This window comes from Panthera leo (genome assembly GCF_018350215.1).
Source record: "Panthera leo isolate Ple1 chromosome A2 unlocalized genomic scaffold, P.leo_Ple1_pat1.1 chrA2_random_Un_scaffold_41, whole genome shotgun sequence".
In the NCBI taxonomy this organism is placed as follows: Eukaryota; Metazoa; Chordata; class Mammalia; order Carnivora; family Felidae; genus Panthera; species Panthera leo.
In genome coordinates, this window is record NW_024962216.1 from 327,597 (window position 1) to 348,535 (window position 20,939).

The 20,939-nt window shown below is 41.4% G+C and overlaps 1 protein-coding gene across 3 annotated transcripts in view; it reads left to right on the forward strand.

The window, feature by feature from the left end:
* LOC122212705 (solute carrier family 41 member 3-like) overlaps nt 1-20,939 on the forward strand; it is a 97,994-nt gene that overhangs the window by 72,819 nt on the left and 4,236 nt on the right. For all 3 annotated transcript variants that reach the window (XM_042926665.1, XM_042926667.1, XM_042926666.1), the window contains exons 7-9: nt 811-955; nt 2,449-2,528; nt 4,585-4,719. In XM_042926665.1, the coding sequence (XP_042782599.1) occupies nt 811-955; nt 2,449-2,528; nt 4,585-4,719 (360 nt within the window). The remainder of the gene's footprint in view (nt 1-810; nt 956-2,448; nt 2,529-4,584; nt 4,720-20,939) is intronic.

A 20,939-nucleotide genomic window follows, 5' to 3' on the forward strand; every position in this document is an offset into this window, starting at 1 on the left:
GAGGATAGCTCTAGAGAAAGCTGGTGTCTTGTTTGGAGTGATTGGGAAGGTGACACACAAAATATAAGGGAAGAAGGGAGTGAGTGAGAATGGTGGTATGTGGGGCCCTGACCTGGCTCCAGGAACAATCAGGTGTCCCAGAACCGTCAGAGTTCTGCTGGCTCCAACCAGCAGAGAAGATGACACAGGGGCATAAGTAGCTGCAAAGCTGGGTGTGGTCTGAGCCCTGAGGGACCCATAGATGCTGGGGAGGCCACCTTAGGCTGGCCTCAGCAGGAGCAGATTGGCATCATTAACCAACTCTGACTGTAGCCCTGATGTCTGTATGCTGGCTCGGGTGCTGGTGGGCCACCTCTTCATGCTGTAGTCTCTCCTATGCCCATCTGAGGGGGAATGGAGAACATGACATGAGTTTGTGCTCAGAAGGTGCTGGGCACAGTGCTGGCCTGTGGACACAATCCCATAGATGTAACCATTAATAATAATAATAAGGTTGAGATGGAAGGAGATGGGAGAGGTTATGTATGTCAGGAAAATAGCAAAAAAGAGAAGTAAAGGGGCTTGTGACAGGAATTGAGGATAAAGAGGACCTTTTCCAGTTGCTTAATAAGATGGACAAAATCTTTAGAAGTATGGTAGGTTGTCCACCCTAAACTGCCAGAGACAGAAGCATCTCCTCAGCTCCAAGCCCACCTTTAATCATTGCAGCCCAGACTGTGGCCCCACAGTCCATGCTCATGTGCCCTGGCACTCACACTGTCTGTCTGTCTGTCTGTCTGTCTCTCTCTCTCTCTCTCTCTCTCCTCCCAGATAATCGATACCTGTCGCTGCTGGTCTGTATCAGCTTCACGGCCCTGATCCCCTTGTGGGTCCTCATTGTCAAGCAGAACCCGCCCATCATGAGGATCCTGAAGTTCGGGTGGTTCCCAATCATTCTAGCGATGGTCATCAGCAGGTGCGCATGAGTGAGGGCTGCCACCACCCCTTTGCTCTCCATGCCACCCCTGTCTGGCCTCTGCAGACAGGGAGAGTGGCCTGAGGCCACCAAGCCTCCAGGGTGAGGATGTAAATCATGTGGGTTTAAATCATTTTCTGGCTGATCATGGTTGGAGGGAATCATTGCTGTGGGCTCCTTCACTAAGTCCCGGTGCCGGTTGTTGAGTCATACCTCTTTGTTCTTCATCTCTTTCCCTCTCACCAAGAACCTTAGACCTTATTTATTCTGAGAGGCAGTCCTGTTTACCACTGCAGGAGTATCAGAGCCAGGAAGAACTGAACCTGGAAACATCAGATGAACACACTGATGCCAGGACCTCTTGTCCCCTCGTGGCACTGCAGGACACCTGTCTCCCCCATCCCTGCTGCCAGAGTTCCCCTGCTTGGGCTTCAGGGGGTCCCTCACCTGGCCCCACAGTGATGGCTCTGTGAATACCATTTCCACAGCATGGCTGCTGGTGTGACCTAGTGGGGCTGAGGGATTCGTCCCCCTGGGCCCTTGGGCCTTCAGCTGAGCTCAGGTCTTCCACCCTTGAACCTCACTCTCCAGAGCCCTTTCTGTTAGTAGACCTGGATGAGCACCACCCCAGTGCTTTCTGGGGTGCTTTCCTAACGTTGACTCTTAGGGAGAAGTGGTTGTGGTCCAGGTGTCTTTGATTCCAGAAAGCTCCTGGGCTCCTTTTACAAACTGATCCAACCTCGCCAGGACTGTAGGAGCAGGACAGTCTTTGCTAAACTCCAGGGGCTGGTAGGAGCAAGGTCTTATTGCGACATCTCTAAGAACAAGGAGCAGAAGTGGATTCTCATGTAGGTTCCATTTACTGCTCAGGAAAGTAGCAGTTCAGCTGTGGTACATGAGCTGTCACATGGGAGAGTCCAGCCAGCTATGTGACCTCAGAGAGTTTGTAACTTGTTTTTAATGGGCTAACATTATCTGATGGGCCTTCTGGAACAGCTGAGGCTCAGAATAGAGGCGGAGAATCATGTGCGTGGTGGAGAGGACACTGTGGATACCAGCCTGTCTATATCAGATATTTTGTGTAGGGGTCAGGAAAGTGTTTGCTACACTGAGAAAGGAAACTGGTAAGACATTTTGAAAAATTTTTTATTTTAATATTTGTTTATTTTTGTGAGAGAGAGAGAGAGAGAGAGAGAGAAAGAAAGAGGGCCAGCGAGCATGACTGGGGGAGGGGCAGAGAGAGAGAGAGAAAATCCTAAACAGGCTCCGGGATCTGAGCTGTCAGTATATAGCCCGACGTGGGGCTCGAACTCCAGAATAATGAGATCACGACCTGAGCTAAAGTCAGACTCTCAACCGACTGAGCCACCCAGGTGCCTCTGATAAGACATTTTGTATAGAGGTGTACCAGGTCCCCTACAAGGATAGGGGATAACTAATGATAAATAATGATAAATGATAAACTAATCATTTGCCCTCTGCTCTCTCCCCAGTTTTGGAGGGCTCATCTTGAACAAAACCATTTCTAAACAGCAATTCCAAGGCATGGCCATATTTACTCCCATCATATGTGGTAGGTATTGGCAGTCACCATCACCTGGGACCCCTGGGCTGTGTTAGCCCCCAGGGCTTGCTCAGTGGGACCTGAAAAGCAGTGACTTCAGAGCTCCAGCCCCAGGCCCTCAAAGGCAGAATCTGGAAACTGAGCCATGGCTGTGTTTCTGCTGGGCAGAGACTACCGGGCTGGTTTTTCTCATATGGAAGGAGACCCTCAGGGAGAAAGCCCTGACCACTGCTCCACCAGCTCACACTCTTCCTCACAGTCACCACAGAGGCTTGAGCTGTCCCACAGAGCTAAATCCCGTGCCTTGAAGGCACATCTAAGCCAGGATTCACTGGCACCTGATCATGGCCTTCAGAACTGGGGTGTTGGCTTCTCATGGTTTGTTTGTATGTTTGTTTGTTAATTTCTTAAATTTAGATTCATTGATGACATTTAAAACTAAGACTTTTGCACATAAAAATCTGGATTTCTGCCTTCTTCAAAAGCAAGACTGTGACAATACTGAGTTCACATTCTGGGTGAGGAAATAATCAGCTGCCACTCAGAGAGGACTTGTGTTTGTCCACTTTGCCTGAATCCCCTCCATTCCCTGTTGTCTTCCACCCAACCCTTCATTGATCTCCCTTCTAGGCTTAGACCCTATGGGCTCTTTTAACCAAAGCTTGGTTTGTGTCTGGCTTTTGATGAGGATCTGTAAATGGGACTGACCAGTCAGGGAGGGAACCAAATGTGATAGCTTTTTGCACACTTTGCTTGGTCCCCGACCCTGGTGTTCTGGGGCTGCAGAAACAGGCTACGGAGGCCTTTGGGCACCCCCTCTCCCCATTTCCATGGGAACACAGGTGACTATTCCTTGAATATCAGTGGGCCACCCAGCAGGTCTGTCCCAGTAGAGGCAGGGCTTGCCCGTCATGCAAGGAGTTGGCCATGTGGAAGACAACAACTGCTAAGGCAGGCTAAAGCTTGGAAAGATTTCCTTGGATGTCACCAACTCAGATGACTGTGGGGCAACATGAGAATGTTAAATGAGTTCAGCCAGTATGACAATAGCTGGGCAGTAAGGAGCAGCAGGGAATAGGTCATGCTGCAGAAAGTGTTCCTGCTATGGAGGGAGAGGGGCCTGCTTAGCTCCAGCCAGTTGCTGCCTGGCAAGTTTGGAGGTCCAGAGTTTCCAGAACTGACTTCTTAGGAGAAGCCAGCAATTTATGTAAATGCTAACAATTAATTTGAGTTACATTTTTAAATCCACTCCTCCCCACATGATTTTTAAATCATGTGGATTGAGCAAAATAGATCTGCAGCCATCCTCTGCCCACAGACCTTTGCATCCAGGGTTGTTGGTCTCTACCTCTGGAGATCACTGGGGCACATCTGGCCCAATGAGGGGTTATTCCCCAATGGGCTGAGGAAACAGGATGGAGGCAGCCTGCCCACTCTCTAAAGAAGATGGTCCTGAACAGGCGCTCTTCTCTGTCAGCCTGTAATCCTGTCCCTGCAAAGACAGCTCAGCATGGCCTTTGTCGTCTTGGCATGGTCCATTCTCTGTGGAAGCTGGGAGTCTCAGCCATAAGCCCCAGGCCTGTTGCATATGCTATCCCCTCTTCCCTTGCTGCTGTTGCCCACCTTCTCTTCCATCTCCTTTCCACCTTAGGTGAAAAAATCTTTTCATTTTCTCAGATGTTCCAGTCTGTAATCTGATCCCTGTCACTTCCCAAGGCCTTGAGGGCCTTATCAAAATATCTTCCCATAGACCTTTCCATCACTCTCCCTCCCTCCCTCTACTTGACAAATCTGTATTGTAAACCTACTTTGCCAGTCACATTTCCTTCACCATAAGAGGTAGCTGTCAAGGTGATACAGTTACTACCCTGGCGCTTCACTCACAAGGTCGAGTTTACCCTTGCTTGCAGCCAAATAAAATCTGTTGTAAAGTGGGAGGGAAGGAAAAGAGACCAAGTGCTACATCAATCAAGGGAGGCTTCTGGAGGAAGTAGACTTAAAATAAGGGCCAGAACTGAGAGACTGGCATAAAAAGGGGGAAACCACATTCTTTTTCTCCTCCCAGGTGTTGGTGGCAATCTGGTGGCAATTCAGACCAGCCGGATCTCCACCTACCTGCACATGTGGAGCACACCTGGTGTCCTACCCCTCTGGATGAAACAATACTGGCCTAACCCATGCTCCACTTTCTGCACCTCAGGTGAGTCTGGTATCTTCTGGAAGCCACATGGCCATTTCTTTCAACAAGTAAAATTTGCCATTAGTGGAATCTGGTGTCTGTAGCAACAGAGGTCTAAGGCCAGTGCTGACTTCAACAGAGATCATCTTCAAGGTCATGAGTCCTTCTCCCAGAGACCTGACTCCCACCCTTGCCTTTAGTTGATTGATTGATTGATTCATTCATTCATTTAAATATTCAAATATTCAAACATTCAAATATTCATTGAAGGTCTGCCAGGTACTAGATGTCATATTATTATGATGAATCAGGGAAAGCTGAGTCTTGCCCCCATGTATATACATGGTCCAGAAGAGCAGATACAGGGAGCCAGTGTGGCTCAGTTGGTTGATCGTCCCAACTTTTTATTTTTGGCTTAGGTCATGACCCGAAGGTCATGGGAAAGTCTCTCTCTCTCTCTCCCTCTCCCTCTCTCCCACTCTCCCTCTCCCCCTCTTCCTCCCTCCCTCCCTCTGCCCACAGTACTCTCTTCCTCTCTAAAAGCAAAAACAAACAAACAGAAGAGCAGATAAACACACCAAAAATGGAGCTCTTGACTAAATATTGTGGTATGGTTTTTAGGGTTTGTTTCTTTGTTTATTTTTTAAAATTTTATATTTATTTTTTAAAATTTACACCCAAATTAGTTAGCATATAGTGAAACAATGATTTCAGGAGTAGTTTCCTTAGTGTCCCTTACGCATTTAGCCCATCCCCCCTCCCACAACCCCTCGATCAACCCTCAGTTTGTTCTCCATATTTATGAGTCTCTTCTGTTTTGTCCCACTCCCTGTTTTTATATAATTTTTTTTCCCTTCCCTTATGTTCATCTGTTTTGTCCCCTAAAGTCCTCATATGAGTGAAGTCATATGATTTTTGTCTTTCTCTGACTAATTTCACTTAGAATAATACCCTCCATCCACGTATTTGGAATGGCAAGATTTCATTTTTTGTGATTGCTGAATGCTCCATTGTATATATATGCCACATTTTCTTGATCCATTCATCCATTGATGGACATTTGGGCTCTTTCCATACTTTGGCTATTGATGATAGTGCTGCTATAAACATGGGGTGCATGTGTCCCTTCAAAACAGCACACCTATATCCCTTGGATAAATGTCTAGTAGTGCAATTGCTGGGTCGTAGGATAGTTCTATTTTTAGTTTTTTGAGGAACCTCCATGCTGTTTCCTAGAGTGGCTGCACAAGCTTGCATTGCCACCAACAATGCAAAAGAGACCCTCTTTCTCTGCATCCTTGCCAACATCTGTTGTGGCCTGAGTTGTTAATGTTAGCCATTCTGACAGGTGTCAGGTGGTATCTCATTGTGGTTTTGATTTGTATTTCCCTGATGATGAGTGGTGTTGAGACTTTTTTCATGTGTTAGTTGGCCATCTGGATGTCTTCCTTGGAGAAGTGTCTATTCATGTCTTTTGCCCATTTCTTCACTGGATTATTTGTTTTTTGGGTGTTGAGTTTGATAAGTACTTTGTAGATTTTGGATACTAACCCTTTATCTGATATGTCATTTGCAAATATCTTCTCCCATTCTGTCAGTTGCCTTTTAGTTTTGCTGATTGTTTCCTTCGCTGTGCAGAAGCTTTTTATTTTGATGGGGTCCCAGTAGTTCATTTTTGCTTTTGTTTCCCTTGCCTCTGGAGACGTGTTGAGTAAGAAGTTGCTGCGGGCAGGATGAAAGAGGTTTTTGCCTGCTTTCTCCTCGAGGATTTTGATGGCTTCCTGTCTTACATTGAGGTCTTTCATCCATTTTGAGTTTATTTGTGTGTGGTGTAAGAAAGTGGTCCAGGTTCATTTTTCTGCATGTCGCTGTCCAGTTTTCCCAGCACCACTTGCTGAAAAGATTGTCTTTATTCCATTGGATATTCTTTCCTGCTTTGTCAAAGATTAGTTGGCCATATATTTGTGGGTCCATTTCTGGGTTCTCTATGCTGTTCCATTGATCTGAGTGTCTGTTCTTGTGCCAGTACCATACTGTCTTGATGATTACAGCTTTGTAGTATAGCTTGAAGTCTGGGATTGTGATGCCTCCTGCTTTGGTTTTCGTTTTCAAGATTGCTTTGACTATCCACGGTCTTTTCTGGTTCCATACAAATTTTAGGATTATTTGTTTTAGCTCTGTTAAGAAAGCTGGTGTTATTTTGATCGGGATTGCATTGAATATGTAGATTGCTGAGGGGATGGAGAACTATTTATCAGGCTACTGGAAGTCAAAAGAAAGCTGGAGTAGCCATACTTATATCAGACAAACTAGACTTTAAATTAAAGGCTGTAATAAGAGATGAAGAAGGGCATTTTATAATAATTACAGGGTCTATCCATCAGGAAGAGCTAACAATTATAAATGTCTATGCGCCGAATATGGGAGCCCCCAAATATATAAAAAAATTACTAACAAACATAAGCAACCTTATTGATAAGAATGTGGTAATTGCAGGGGACTTTAACACTCCACTTACAGAAATGGATAGATCATCTAGACACATGGTCAATAAAGAAACAAGGGCCCTGAATGATACATTGGATCAGATGGACTTGACAGATATATTTAGAACTCTGCATCCCAAAGCAACAATATACTTTCTTCTCAAGTGCACATGGAACATTCTCCAAGGTCACATACTGGGTCCCAAAACAGCCCTTCATAAGTATACAAGAATTGAGATCATACCATGCATACTTTCAGACCACAATGCTATGAAGTTTGAAATCAACCACAGGAAAAAGTCTGGAAAACCTCCAAAAGCATGGAGGTTAAAGAACACCCTACTAACAAATGAGTGGGTCAACCAGGCAACTAGAGAAGAAATTAAAAAATATATGGAAACAAACGAAAATGAAAATACAACAATCCAAACGCTTTGGGATGCAGCGAAGGCAGTCCTGAGAGGAAAATACATTGCAATCCAGGCCTATCTCAAGAAACAAGAAAAATCCCAAATACAAAATCTAACAGCACACCTAAAGGAAATAGAAGCAGAACAGCAAAGGGAGCCTAATAAACCCAGCAGAGGAAGAGAAATAATAAAGATCAGAGCAGAAATAAACAATATAGAATCTAAAAAAACTGTAGAGCAGATCAATGAAACCAAGAGTTGGTTTGAAAAAATAAACAAAATTGATAAACCTCTAGCCAGGCTTCTCAAAAAGAAAAGGGAGATGACCCAAATAGATAAAATCATGAATGAAAATGGAATTATAACAACCAATCCCTCAGAAATACAAGCAATTATCAGGGAATACTATGAAAAATTATATGCCAACAAACTGGACAACCTGGAAGAAATACACAAATTCCTAAACACCCACACACTTCTAAAACTCAATCAGGAGGACATAGAAAGCTTGAACAGACCCATAAACAGCGAAGAAATTGAATGAGTTATCAAAAATCTCCCAACAAATAGGAGTCCAGGACCAGATGGCTTCCCAGGGGAGTTCTACCAGACGTTTATTTTATTTTATTTTATTTTAATATATGAAATTTATTGTCAAATTGGTTTCCATACAACACCCAGTGTTCATCCCAAAAGGTGCCCTCCTCAATACCCATCACCCACTCTCCCCTCCCTCCCATCCCCCATCAACCCTCAGTTCTCAGTTTTTAACAGTCTCTTATGCTTTGGCTCTCTCCCACTCTCACCTCTTTTTTTTTTTTTCCTTCCCCTCCCCCATGGGTTTCTGTTAAGTTTCTCAGGATCCACATAAGAGTGAAACCATATGGTATCTGTCTTTCTCTGTACGGCTTATTTCACTTAGCATCACACTCTCCAGTTCCATCCATGTTGCTACAAAAGGCCATATTTCATTCTTTCTCATTGCCACGTAGTATTCCATTGTGTATATAAACCAGAATTTCTTTATCCATTCATCAGTTGATGGACATTTAGGCTCTTTCCATAATTTGGCTATTGTTGAGAGTGCTGCTATAAACATTGGGGTACAAGTGCCCCTATGCATCAGTACTCCTGTATCTCTTGGGTCAATTCCTAGCAGTGCTATTGCTGGGTCATAGGGTAGGTCTATTTTTAATTTTTGGAGGAACCTCCACACTGCTTTCCAGAGCGGCTGCACCAGTTTGCATTCCCACCAACAGTGCAAGAGGGTTCCCGTTTCTCCACATCCTCTGCAGCATCTATAGTCTCCTGATTTGTTCATTTTGGCCACTCTGACTGGCGTGAGGTGATATCTGAGTGTGGTTTTGATTTGTATTTCCCTGATAAGGAGCGACGTTGAACATCTTTTCATGTGCCTGTTGGCCATCCGGATGTCTTCTTTAGAGAAGTGTCTATTCATGTTTTCTGCCCATTTCTTCACTGGGTTATTTGTTTTTCGGGTGTGGAGTTTGGTGAGCTCTTTATAGATTTTGGATACTAGCCCTTTGTCCGATATGTCATTTGCAAATATCTTTTCCCATTCCGTTGGTTGCCTTTTAGTTTTGTTGGTTGTTTCCTTTGCTGTGCAGAAGCTTTTTATCTTCATAAGGTCCCAGTAATTCACTTTTGCTTTTAATTCCCTTGCCTTTGGGGATGTGTCGAGTAAGAGATTGCTACGGCTGAGGTCAGAGAGGTCTTTTCCTTCTTTCTCCTCTAAGGTTCTGATGGTTTCCTGTCTCACATTCAGGTCCTTTATCCATTTTGAGTTTATTTTTGTGAATGGTGTGAAAAAGCGGTCTAGTTTCAACCTTCTGCATGTTGCTGTCCAGGTCTCCCAGCACCATTTGTTAAAGAGACTGTCTTTTTTCCATTGGATGTTCTTTCCTGCTTTGTCAAAGATGAGTTGGCCATACGTTTGTGGGTCTAGTTCTGGGGTTTCTATTCTATTCCATTGGTCTATGTGTCTGTTTTTGTGCCAATACCATGCTGTCTTAATGATGACAGCTTTGTAGTAGAGGCTAAAGTCTGGGATTGTGATGCCTCCTGCTTTGGTCTTCTTCTTCAAAATTACTTTGGCTATTCGGGGCCTTTTGTGGTTCCATATGAATTTTAGGATTGTTTGTTCTAGCTTCGAGAAGAATGCTGGTGCGATTGTGATTGGGATTGCATTGAATGTGTAGATAGCTTTGGGTAGTATTGACATTTTGACAATATTTATTCTTCCAATCCATGAGCAGGGAATGTCTTTCCATTTCTTTATATCTTCTTCAATTTCCTTCATAAGCTTTCTATAGTTTTCAGCATACAGATCTTTTACATCTTTGGTTAGATTTATTCCTAGGTATTTTATGCTTCTTGGTGCAATTGTGAATGGTATCAGTTTCTTTATTTGTCTTTCTGTTGCTTCATTGTTAGTGTATAAGACTGCAACTGATTTCTGTACATTGATTTTGTATCCTGCAACTTTGCTGAATTCATGTATCAGTTCTAGCAGACTTTTGGTGGAATCTATCGGATTTTCCATGTATACTATCATGTCATCTGCAAAAAGCGAAAGCTTGACTTCATCTTTGCCAATTTGGATGCCTTTGATTTCCTTCTGTTGTCTGATTGCTGATGCTAGAACTTCCAGCACTATGTTAAACAACAGCGGTGAGAGTCGACATCCCTGTCATGTTCCTCATCTCAGGGAAAAAGCTCTCAGTTTTTCCCCATCGAGGATGATGTTAGCTGTGGGCTTTTATGATCTTTAAGTCTGTTCCTTCTATCCCGACTTTCTTGAGGGTTTTTATTAAGAAAGGGTGCTGGATTTTGTCAAAGGCCTTTTCTGCATCGATTGACAGGATCATATGGTTCTTCTCTTTTTTTTTGTTAATGTGATGTATCACGTTGATTGATTTGCGAATGTTGAACCAGCCCTGCATCCCAGAAATGAATCCCACTTGATCATGGTGAATAATTCTTTTGATATGCTGTTGAATTCGATTTGCTAGTATCTTATTGAGAATTTTTGCATCCATATTCATCAGGGATATTGGCCTGTAGTTCTCTTTTTTTACTGGGTCTCTGTCTGATTTAGGAATCAAAGTAATACTGGCTTCATAGAATGAGTCTGGAAGTTTTCCTTCCCTTTCTATTTCTTGGAATAGCTTGAGTAGGATAGGTATTATCTCTGCTTTAAACGTCTGGTAGAACTCCCCTGGGAAGCCATCTGGTCCTGGACTCTTATTTGTTGGGAGATTTTTGATAACCAATTCAATTTCTTCGCTGGTTATGGGTCTGTCCAACCTTTCTATTTCCTCCTGATTGAGTTTTGGAAGAGTGTGGGTGTTTAGGAATTTGTCCATTTCTTCCAGGTTGTCCAATTTGTTGGCATATAATTTTTCATAGTATTCCCTGATAAATGTTTGTATCTCTGAGGGATTGGTTGTAATAATTCCATTTTTGTTCATGATTTTATCTATTTGGGTCACCTCCCTTTTCTTTTTGAGAAGCCTGGCTAGAGGTTTGTCAATTTTGTTTATTTTTTCAAAAAACCAACTCTTGGTTTCATTGATCTGCTCTACAGTTTTTTTAGATTGTATATTGTTTATTTCTGCTCTGATCTTTATTATTTCTCTTCTTCTGCTGGGTTTAGGCTGCCTTTGCTGTTCTGCTTCTATTTCCTTTAGGTGTGCTGTTAGATTTTGTATTTGGGATTTTTCTTGTTTCTTGAGATAGGCCTGGATTGCAATGTATTTTCCTCTCAGGACTGCCTTCGCTGCATCCCAAAGCGTTTGGATTGTTGTATTTTCATTTTCGTTTGTTTCCATATATTTTTTAATTTCTTCTCTAATTGCCTGGTTGACCCACTCATTCGTTAGTAGGGTGTTCTTTAACCTCCATGCTTTTGGAGATTTTCCAGACTTTTTCCTGTGGTTGATTTCAAGCTTCATAGCATTGTGGTCTGAAAGTATGCATGGTATAATTTCAATTCTTGTGAACTTATGAAGGGCTGTTTTGGGACCCAGTATATGATCTATCTTGGAGAATGTTCCATGTGCACTCGAGAAGAAAGTATATTCTGTTGCTTTGGGATGCAGAGTTCTAAATATATCTGTCAAGTCCATCTGATCCAATGTGTCATTCAGGGCCCTTGTTTCTTTATTGACCGTGTGTCTAGATGATCTATCCATTTCTGTAAGTGGGGTGTTAAAGTCCCCTGCAATTACCACATTCTTATCAATAAGGTTGCTTATGTTTATGAGTAATTGTTTTATATATTTGGGGGCTCCGGTATTCGGCGCATAGACATTTATAATTGTTACCTCTTCCTGATGGATAGACCCTGTAATTATTATATAATGCCCTTCTTCATCTCTTGTTACAGCCTTTAATTTAAAGTCTAGTTTGTCTGATATAAGTATGGCTACTCCAGCTTTCTTTTGGCTTCCAGTAGCATGATAAATAGTTCTCCATCCCCTTACTCTCAGTCTAAAGGTGTCCTCAGGTCTAAAATGAGTCTCTTGTAGACAGCAAATAGATGGGTCTTGTTTTTTTATCCATTCTGATACCCTATGTCTTTTGGTTGGTACATTTAATCCATTTACATTCAGTGTTATTATAGAAAGATACGGGTTTAGAGTCATTGTGATGTCTGTATGTTTTATGCTTGTAGTGATGTCTCTGGTACTTTGTCTCACAGGATCCCCCTTAGGATCTCTTGTAGGGCTGGTTTAGTGGTGACAAATTCCTTCAGTTTTTGTTTGTTTGGGAAGACCTTTATCTCTCCTTCTATTCTAAATGACAGACTTGCTGGATAAAGGATTCTCGGCTGCATATTTTTTCTGTTTAGCACACTGAAGATATCGTGCCAATCCTTTCTGGCCTGCCAAGTTTCAAAAGAGAGATCAGTCACGAGTCTTATAGGTCTCCCTTTATATGTGAGGGCACGTTTATCCCTTGCTGCTTTCAGAATTTTCTCTTTATCCTTGTATTTTGCCAGTTTCACTATGCTATGTCGTGCAGAAGGTCGATTCAAGTTACGTCTGAAGGGAGTTCTCTGTGCCTCTTGGATTTCAATGCCTTTTTCCTTCCCCAGTTCAGGGAAGTTCTCAGCTATTATTTCTTCAAGTACCCCTTCAGCACCTTTCCCTCTCTCTTCCTCCTCTGGGATACCAATTATGCGTATATTATTTCTTTTTAGTGTATCACTTAGTTCTCTAATTTTCCCCTCATACTCCTGGTTTTTTTTAATCTCTCTTTCTCTCAGCTTCCTCTTTTTCCATAACTTTATCTTCTAGTTCACCTATTCTCTCCTCTGCCTCTTCAATCCGAGCCGTCGTGGTTTCCATTTTGTTTTTCATTTCGTTTAAATTGTTTGTCAGCTCCTCGTGACTGTTCCTTAGTCCCTTGATCTCTGTAGCAAGAGATTCTCTGCTGTCCTCTATACTGTTTTCAAGCCCAGCGATTAATTTTATGACTATTATTCTAAATTCACTTTCTGTTATATTATTTAAATCCTTTTTGATCAGTTCATTGGCTGTTGTTATTTCCTGGAGATTCTTCTGAGGGGAATTCTTCCGTTTGGTCATTTTGGAGAGTCCCTGGAGTGGTGAGGACCTGCAGGGCACTTCCCCTGTGCTGTGGTGTATAACTGGAGTTGGTGGGCGGAGTCGCAGTCAGACCTGATGTCTGCCCCCAGCCCTCTGCTGGGGCCACAGTCAGACTGGCGTGTGCCTTCTCTTCCCATCTCCTAGGGGCGGGACTCACTGTGGGGTGGCGTGGCCCGTCTGGGCTACTTGCACACTGCCAGGCTTGTGGTGCTGGGGATCTGGCGTATTAGCTGGGGTGGGTAGGCAAGGTGCACGGGGGCAGGAGGGGCAGGCTTAGCTCGCTTCTCCTTAGGTGATCCACTTCAGGAGGGGCCCTGTGGCAGCGGGAGGGAGTCAGACCCGCTGCCGGAGGTTTGGTTCCGCAGAAGCACAGAGTTGGGTGTTTGCGGGGAGCGAGCAAGTTCCCTGGCAGGGACTGGTTCCCTTTGGGATTTTGGCTAGGGGATGGGCGGGGGAGATGGCGCTGGCGAGCGCCTTTGTTCCCCACCAAACTAAGCTCTGTCATCCGGGGGCTCAGCAGCTCTCCCTCCCTTTGTCCTCCAGCCTTCCCGCTTTCTGAGCAGAGCTGTTAACTTATGACCTCCCAGACGCTAAGTCGCGCTTGCTGTCGGAACACACTCCGTCAGGCCCCTCCGCTTTTGCCAGCCAGACTCAGGGGCTCTACTTGGCTGGCAGGCTTCCCGTCCACCCTGGCTCCCTCCCACCAGTCCATGGAGCGCGCACCGCCTCGCCGCCCTTCCTACCCTCTTCCGTGGGCCTCTCTTCTACGCTTGGCTCTGGAGACTCCGTTCTGCTAATCCTCTGGCGGTTTTCTGGGTTATTTAGGCAGGTGTAGGTGGAATCTAAGTGATCAGCAGGATGGGCGGTGAGCCCAGCGTCCTCCTACACCGCCGTCTTCTTCAATCCCCCTCCATCCCCTTATTTTCAATCTGAAGGTGTCTTTAGGTCTAAAGTGGTACTCTTGTAAACAACATATAGATGGATCTTGTTTTCTTATCCATTCTGTTATCCTATGTCTTTTGATTGGAGCATTGAGTCCAATGACATTTAGAGTGAGTACTAAAAGATATGAATTTATTGGATTATGATGCTTGTAGAGTTGGAGTTTCTGGTGGTGTTCTCTGGTGCTTTCTAATCTTTTGTTGCTTTTGGTGTATATATATATATATATATATATATATATATATAATGTGTATATATATATATATATATATATATATATATATATATAATGTGTATATATATATATATATATATATATATATATACACACACACACATACACATGTGTATATACACGTGTATATATATATATTTTCATCTTTTCTCCCCTCAGATTCCCCTTAAAATTTTTTGCAGTGCTGCTTTATTGGTCACAAACTCCTTTAATTTTTGTTTGTCTGGGAAACTTTTTCTCTCTCCTTCTATTTTTATTGACAGCCTTGCTGGATAAAGCATTCTTGGCTGCATATTTTTCTGATTCAGCACACTGAATATATCCCACCACTCCTTTCTGGCCTGCCAAGTTTCTGTGGATAGGTCTGCAAACCTGATCTGCCTTCCCTTGTAGGTTAGGGACTTTTTTTCCCTTGCTGCTTTCATGAGTCTATGCTTGCCTGAGTATTTTGTGAATTTGACTATGATATGCCTTGTTGATGGTCGGTTTTTGTTGAATCTAATGGGGGTACTCTGTGCTTCCTGGATTTTGATGTCTGTGTCTTTCCCCAGGTTGGGAAAGTTTTCCACTATGATTTGCTCACATAACACTTCTACCCCTATTTCTCTCTCTCTCCCTCCTCTGGGACCCCTATGATTCTGATGTTGTTCCTTTTTATAGAGTCACTGATTTCTCTAATTCTTAAATCGTGCTCTTTTGCCTTAATCTCCCTCTTTTTTTCTACTTCGTTATTCTCTATAAGTTTGTCCTCTATATCGCTGATTCTCTGTTCTGCCTCACCCATCCTTGCTGCCGCTGCATCCATCCATGATTGCAGCTCAGTTATAGCATTTTTAAAATCATTCTGGCTATTTTTTACTTCTATTTTCAGCTCCAGCTAGTATTCGTATTATCGTGATTCTAAATTCCGGTTCAGACATCTTGCTTGTATCTGTGTTGGTTAAATCCCTGGCTGTCATTTCTTCATGCTCTTTCCTTTGGGGTGAATTCCTTAATTTTGTCATTTTGAAGGGAGGAAAGGATTTAATGAGGTAGAAAAATTGAAGTTAAAAAAATTAAAATTAAAAAAATATTAAAATTAAAAATTAAAAACACACACATAAAATCGAATGAACAGATGATGCTAGATCCTAGGTATGTTTTGGTCTTGGTGTTGAAAGTGTTGTGACAGATTAGAGGGAAAAAAAAGAGGGGGGGATGGGTGAGAAAAAAAGGAAATTGTGTGAGAATTTGCAAAAATGAATACACTGAAGTAGACTAAAATGAGATTATGGGGTAAAATAGAATTTGAATAAATATATACAAAAGTAAAGAATATAGTAGAAAAAAATTAAAGAAAAATATTTTTAATAAAAATTAAAAATAAATATAAATTTTTCTTTTTCTGTAGTTAAGAAAAAGGGAAAGAAACAAAAAAGAGAAAAAGGATTTTAAAAAAGGAAAAAAGAAATCATTTGAAAATTTGAAAAAGTGAATACAATGTAGTAGACTAAAATAAAATGATGGAAGTAAAATAGAATTTGAAAAAATTTACATAAATGCAAAATATCTAGTATTATATTTTTTCAGTATTCAATATAATATTGTATTTTTTCACTTTTCAGCACTTGAAAAAGTGCCACTTCTTCTGATGAGAAATTACTGTCATTTGAATTGTTTCTATTGTATACATAAGGTGTCATTTGTCTTTTGTTTATTTCAAGAATTTTACTTTACTTTTTACACTATGAGTTATGATATACTTTGATGTCTATTTCTTAGGGATTTTCCACATTTGGGGTCCACTCACCTCTTTGAAGAAATAGACTTAAATTTTTTCAAATTTGGGAAATTGTAAGCCATTATTTCTTCAAATACACTTTCAGTCCCACTCTCTTCTTCTTTTCCCTTAGGACTCTGATGACATGAATGATAGATCTTTTGTTCTAGTCCCATAAGCCCCTGATTCACTGTTCAATTACCCCATGCCAGCCTATTTTTACCCTCTCTTGTTCAGATAGGCTAATTTCCATAGTTTTTCCCTTCAAATTCACAGATTTTTCTTCTGTCCTCTCCATTCTGCTATTCATTCCTTTCTCTGAGTTGTTTGGGGTTTTTGGCCATTATGTGTTTTTTCCATTCTAAAATTTCAACATGGTTCTTCTTTGTATCTTTGTTTCTTTTCTGAGACTTTCTGTTTTTTTATCAAAACTTTCTATTTTTATCATTTGTTTCAAGTGTGTTTGTAATTGGTGGTTGAAGCACTTTTATAATAGATTCATTAAAATTGCTTTCAGATAATTCTACCTTCTTATCTCATTCTTAGTGTCTGTTAGTTGTATTTTCTCATCATGTTGAGACTTTTTTCTTTTTCCATTTTTTTAAAATTTACATCCAAGTTAGCCTCTAGTGCTATAATGATTTCAGTTGTCAATTGCAGTGATTCATCCCCTGTGTATAACACCCAGTGCTCATCCCAACAAGTGTCCTTCCTAAAGCCCCTTACCCATTTAGTCCATCCCCCCAGCCACAACCCCTCCAGCAACCCTCAACAAAAATACCTTTGTTCTCGGTATTTAAGAGTCTCTTATGTTTTCTTCCCCTCCTTGTTTTTATATTATTTTTGCTTCCCTTCCCTTTTGCTCATCTGTTTTGTGTCTTAAGTTCCTCATATGAGTGAAGTTATATGATATTTGTCTTTCTCTGGCTGACTAATTTCACTTAGTATAATACCCTCTAGTTCCATTCATATAGTTGCAAATGGCAAAATTTCATTCTTTTTGATTGCTGAGTAATACTCCATTGTGTATATATACCACATGTTTTTTATCCATTCATCCATCGATGGACATTTGGGCTTTTTCCATACTTTGGCTATTGTTGTTAGTGCTGCTATAAACATTAGGGTGCATGTGCCCCTTTGAAACAGCATACCTGTATCCCTTAGATAAATGCCTAGTAGTATAATTGCTGAGTCACACAGTAGTCCTATTTTTAATTTTTTGAGGAACCTCCATACTGTTTTCTAGAGTGGCTCACCAGTTTGCATTCCTACCAGCAGGGCAAAAGAGATCCTCTTTCTCTGCATCTTTGCCAACATCTGTTGTGGCCTGAGTTGTTAATGTTAGCCATTCTGACAGGTGTCAGGTGGTATCTCATTGTGGTTTTGATTTGTATTTCCCTGATGATGAGTGGTGTTGAGCCTTTTTTCATGTGTCAGTTGGCCATCTGGATGTCTTCTTTGGAGAAATGTCTATTCATGTCTTTTGTCCATTTCTTCACTGGATTGTTTGTTTTTTGGGTGTTGAGTTTGATAAATTCTTTATAGATTTTGGATGCTAACCCATTATCTGATATGTCGTTTGCAAATATCTTCTCCCATTCTGTTGGTTGCCTTTTAGTTTTGTTGATTGTTTCTTTTGCTGTGCAGAGGCTTTTTATCTTGATGAGGTCCCAATAGTTCATTTTTTCTTTTATTTCCCTTGCCTCTGGATATGTGTTGAGTAAGAAGTTGCTGCAGCCGAGGTCAAGGAGGTGTTTCCCTGCTTTCTCCTCGAGGATTTTGATGGCCTCCTGTCTTTTACTTAGGTCTTTCATCCATTTGAGTTTATTTTTGTGTATCGTTTAAGTAAATGATCCAGGTTCATTTTTCTGCATGTTGGTGTCCAGTTTTCCCAGCACAATTGCTGAAGAGACTGTCTTTATTCCATTGGATTTTCTTTCCTGCTTTGTCAATGATTAAATGGCCATATGTTTGTGAGTCCATTTCTGGGTTCTCTAATCTATTCCATTGATTTGAGTGTCTGGTTTTGTGCGATTTCCATACTATCTTGATGATTACAGCTTTGTAATACAGCTTGAAGTCCAGAATTGTGATGCCTCCAGATTTGGTTTTCTTTTTCAGGATATCTTTGGCTATTTGGGGTCTTTTATCATTCCATACAAATTTTAGGATTGTTTATTCTAACTCTACGAAGAATGCTGGTGTTATTTTGATAAGCATTGCATTGAATATGTAGATTGCTTTGGGTAGTATTGACATTTTAATAATATGTGTTCTTGCAATCCAGGAGCAAGGAATATTTTTCCATTTTTTTGTGTCTTCAATTTCTTTCATAAGCTTCCTATAGTTTTCAGTGTATAGATTTTTCACCTCTTTGGTGAAATTTATTCCTAGGTATTTTATGGTTTTTGGTCCAACTGTAAATGGGATCGATTCCTTGATTTCTCTTTCTGTCTCTTCATTGTTGGTGTATAGGAATGCAACTGATTTCTGTGCGTTGATTTTATATCCTGCAACTTTGCTGAATTCATGGATCAGTTCTAGCAGTTTTTTGGTGGAATCTTTTGGGTTTTCCATATAGAGTATCATGTCATCTGCGAAGAGTGAAAAGTTTGACTTCCTCCTTGCCAATTTGGATGCCTTTTACTCCTTTGTGTTGTCTGATTGCTGAGGCTAAGACTTTTAATACTATATTGAGTAACAGTGGCAAGAGTAGACATCCTGTCATGTTCCTGACCTTAGGGGTAAGCTCTCAGTTTTTCCCCACTGAGGATGATACCACATATGGCTTTTTATGATCTTGAGGTACGATCCTCTTATCCCTACATTCTTGAGGGTTTTTATCAAGAAAGGATGCTGTATTTTGTCAAATGCTTTCTCTGCATCTATCGAGAGGATCATGTGGTTCTTGTCCTTTCTTTTATTAATGTGATATATCACATTGATTTTTTTGCAGATATTGAACCAGCCCTGCATCCTGGGTATATATCCCACTTGGTCATGGTGAACAATTCTTTTAATGTATTGTTGTATCTGGTTGGTCGGTTTCCTGTTGAGTAATTTCACATCGGTGTTCATCAGGGAAATTGGTCTGGAGTTCTCCTTTTTTCGTGGGGTCTTGGTCTGGTTTTGAAATCAAGGTAATACTGACTTCCTAGAATGAGTTTGGAAGCTTTCCTTACATTTCTAATTTTTGGAACAGCTTCAAAAGAATAGGTGTTAACTCTTCTTTAAATGTTTGGTAGAATTCCCCTGGAAAGTTACCCAGCCCTGGACTCTTGGTTTTTTTGGGAGATTTTTGATTACTAATTCTATTTCTTTACTGGTTATAGGAGATTTCTTTTGTAAGAAGTGATTTTCGATTAAATCCCAGGCATTTGGGGTATAGGTTATTAAATTCTGGATCTTATTTAAGTCTTTTTTAGGTACCTCCTCTGACAGTGCACCACTGAAGGAAAGGGAATAATACATTGCTTGCTTACTGCCAGGTAGGGCTGGAAGCCCAGGATTCCCCTATCTCTATTCACACACTGGGCGAAGAGGAGCACCTCATTGCTGGTGGACTGGCAGGGAGTCTGTGTTCTTCTGATCCCACCTTGTCCGAGAGGGAGAGGGATGCCTTATTACTGTTCCCCACATGGCCTTCATCAACATGAAGTGGGGAGCTCATTACCACCAGGCAGAGTACCACTTACTCTCCACTTAGTCTTCTCTTATCCCACGTCAGCCAGAAGGGGTGAGCACCACATTCCACATAGATTAGGTCAGAGTCCAGGCTCCCCACTTGGCCTTTGCTGATGAAAGTGGGGCTGCAGTCTTTCCTGTGATGTTTGTCTGGAATACAGCAGGTGTTGTCTAGAAGTTCTGTGCTTTGCTAGGCTGTCCCTCTTCTGGACCTTTGGCTAGACAGAGCAGGCTTTTGTTGAGTCTTTTCTTTTGAATCTTGCCCATTGATTGACATTTCTGGCTTGCTGACTTCTCCAGCATCCAGTCTGGGATATATGAAATAAACCAGCACCACCCACCAAAACACCAAAACAACAACCCAGGTAACTTACCTCTGTGTTGTTTATTGAATCCTGAGGTCCCTGGCCAGCCACTTTTTCTCTCCACCTTTTAAAATCTTATGTTTATTTTATATATAATGTCCAGCATTTTTAGTTGTATTTAGTGAGAGGATTAGGAAGAGATGTGTCTACCCCATCTTGTCTTAACATGGAAATTCCCGTTATTTTTTCTAGTACTGGGAACCACATTTTATCTTTTTTTTCTTTAATTTTAATTTTAGTTAACATCAATGCAATGTTGGTTTCAGGAGTAGAATTCAGTGATTCATCATTTACATACAGCACCTAGTACTCATCACAACAAGTGCCTTCCTTAATACGCATCTCTCATTTAGCCCATACCCCCACTCCCCTTGCCTCCAGCAACCCTCAGTTTGTTCTCTATCATTAAGAGTCTCTTATGCTTTGTCTCCCTGTCTTCTCTTTCCACACCCCCTTCCCATATGTTCATCTGTATTGTTTCTTACATTCCACATATGAGTGAAATTGTATGGTATTTGTCTTTCTCTGATTGACTTATTTTACTTAGCATAATACATTCTAGCTCCATCCACATCATTATAAATGGCAAGATTTCATTTTTGATGGCTGAATAATCCACTGTGTGTGTATATATATGTACACACACACATACACACACACACCATATGTATATATGGTGTGTATATATATATATGTGTGTGTGTGTGTGTATATATACATATAT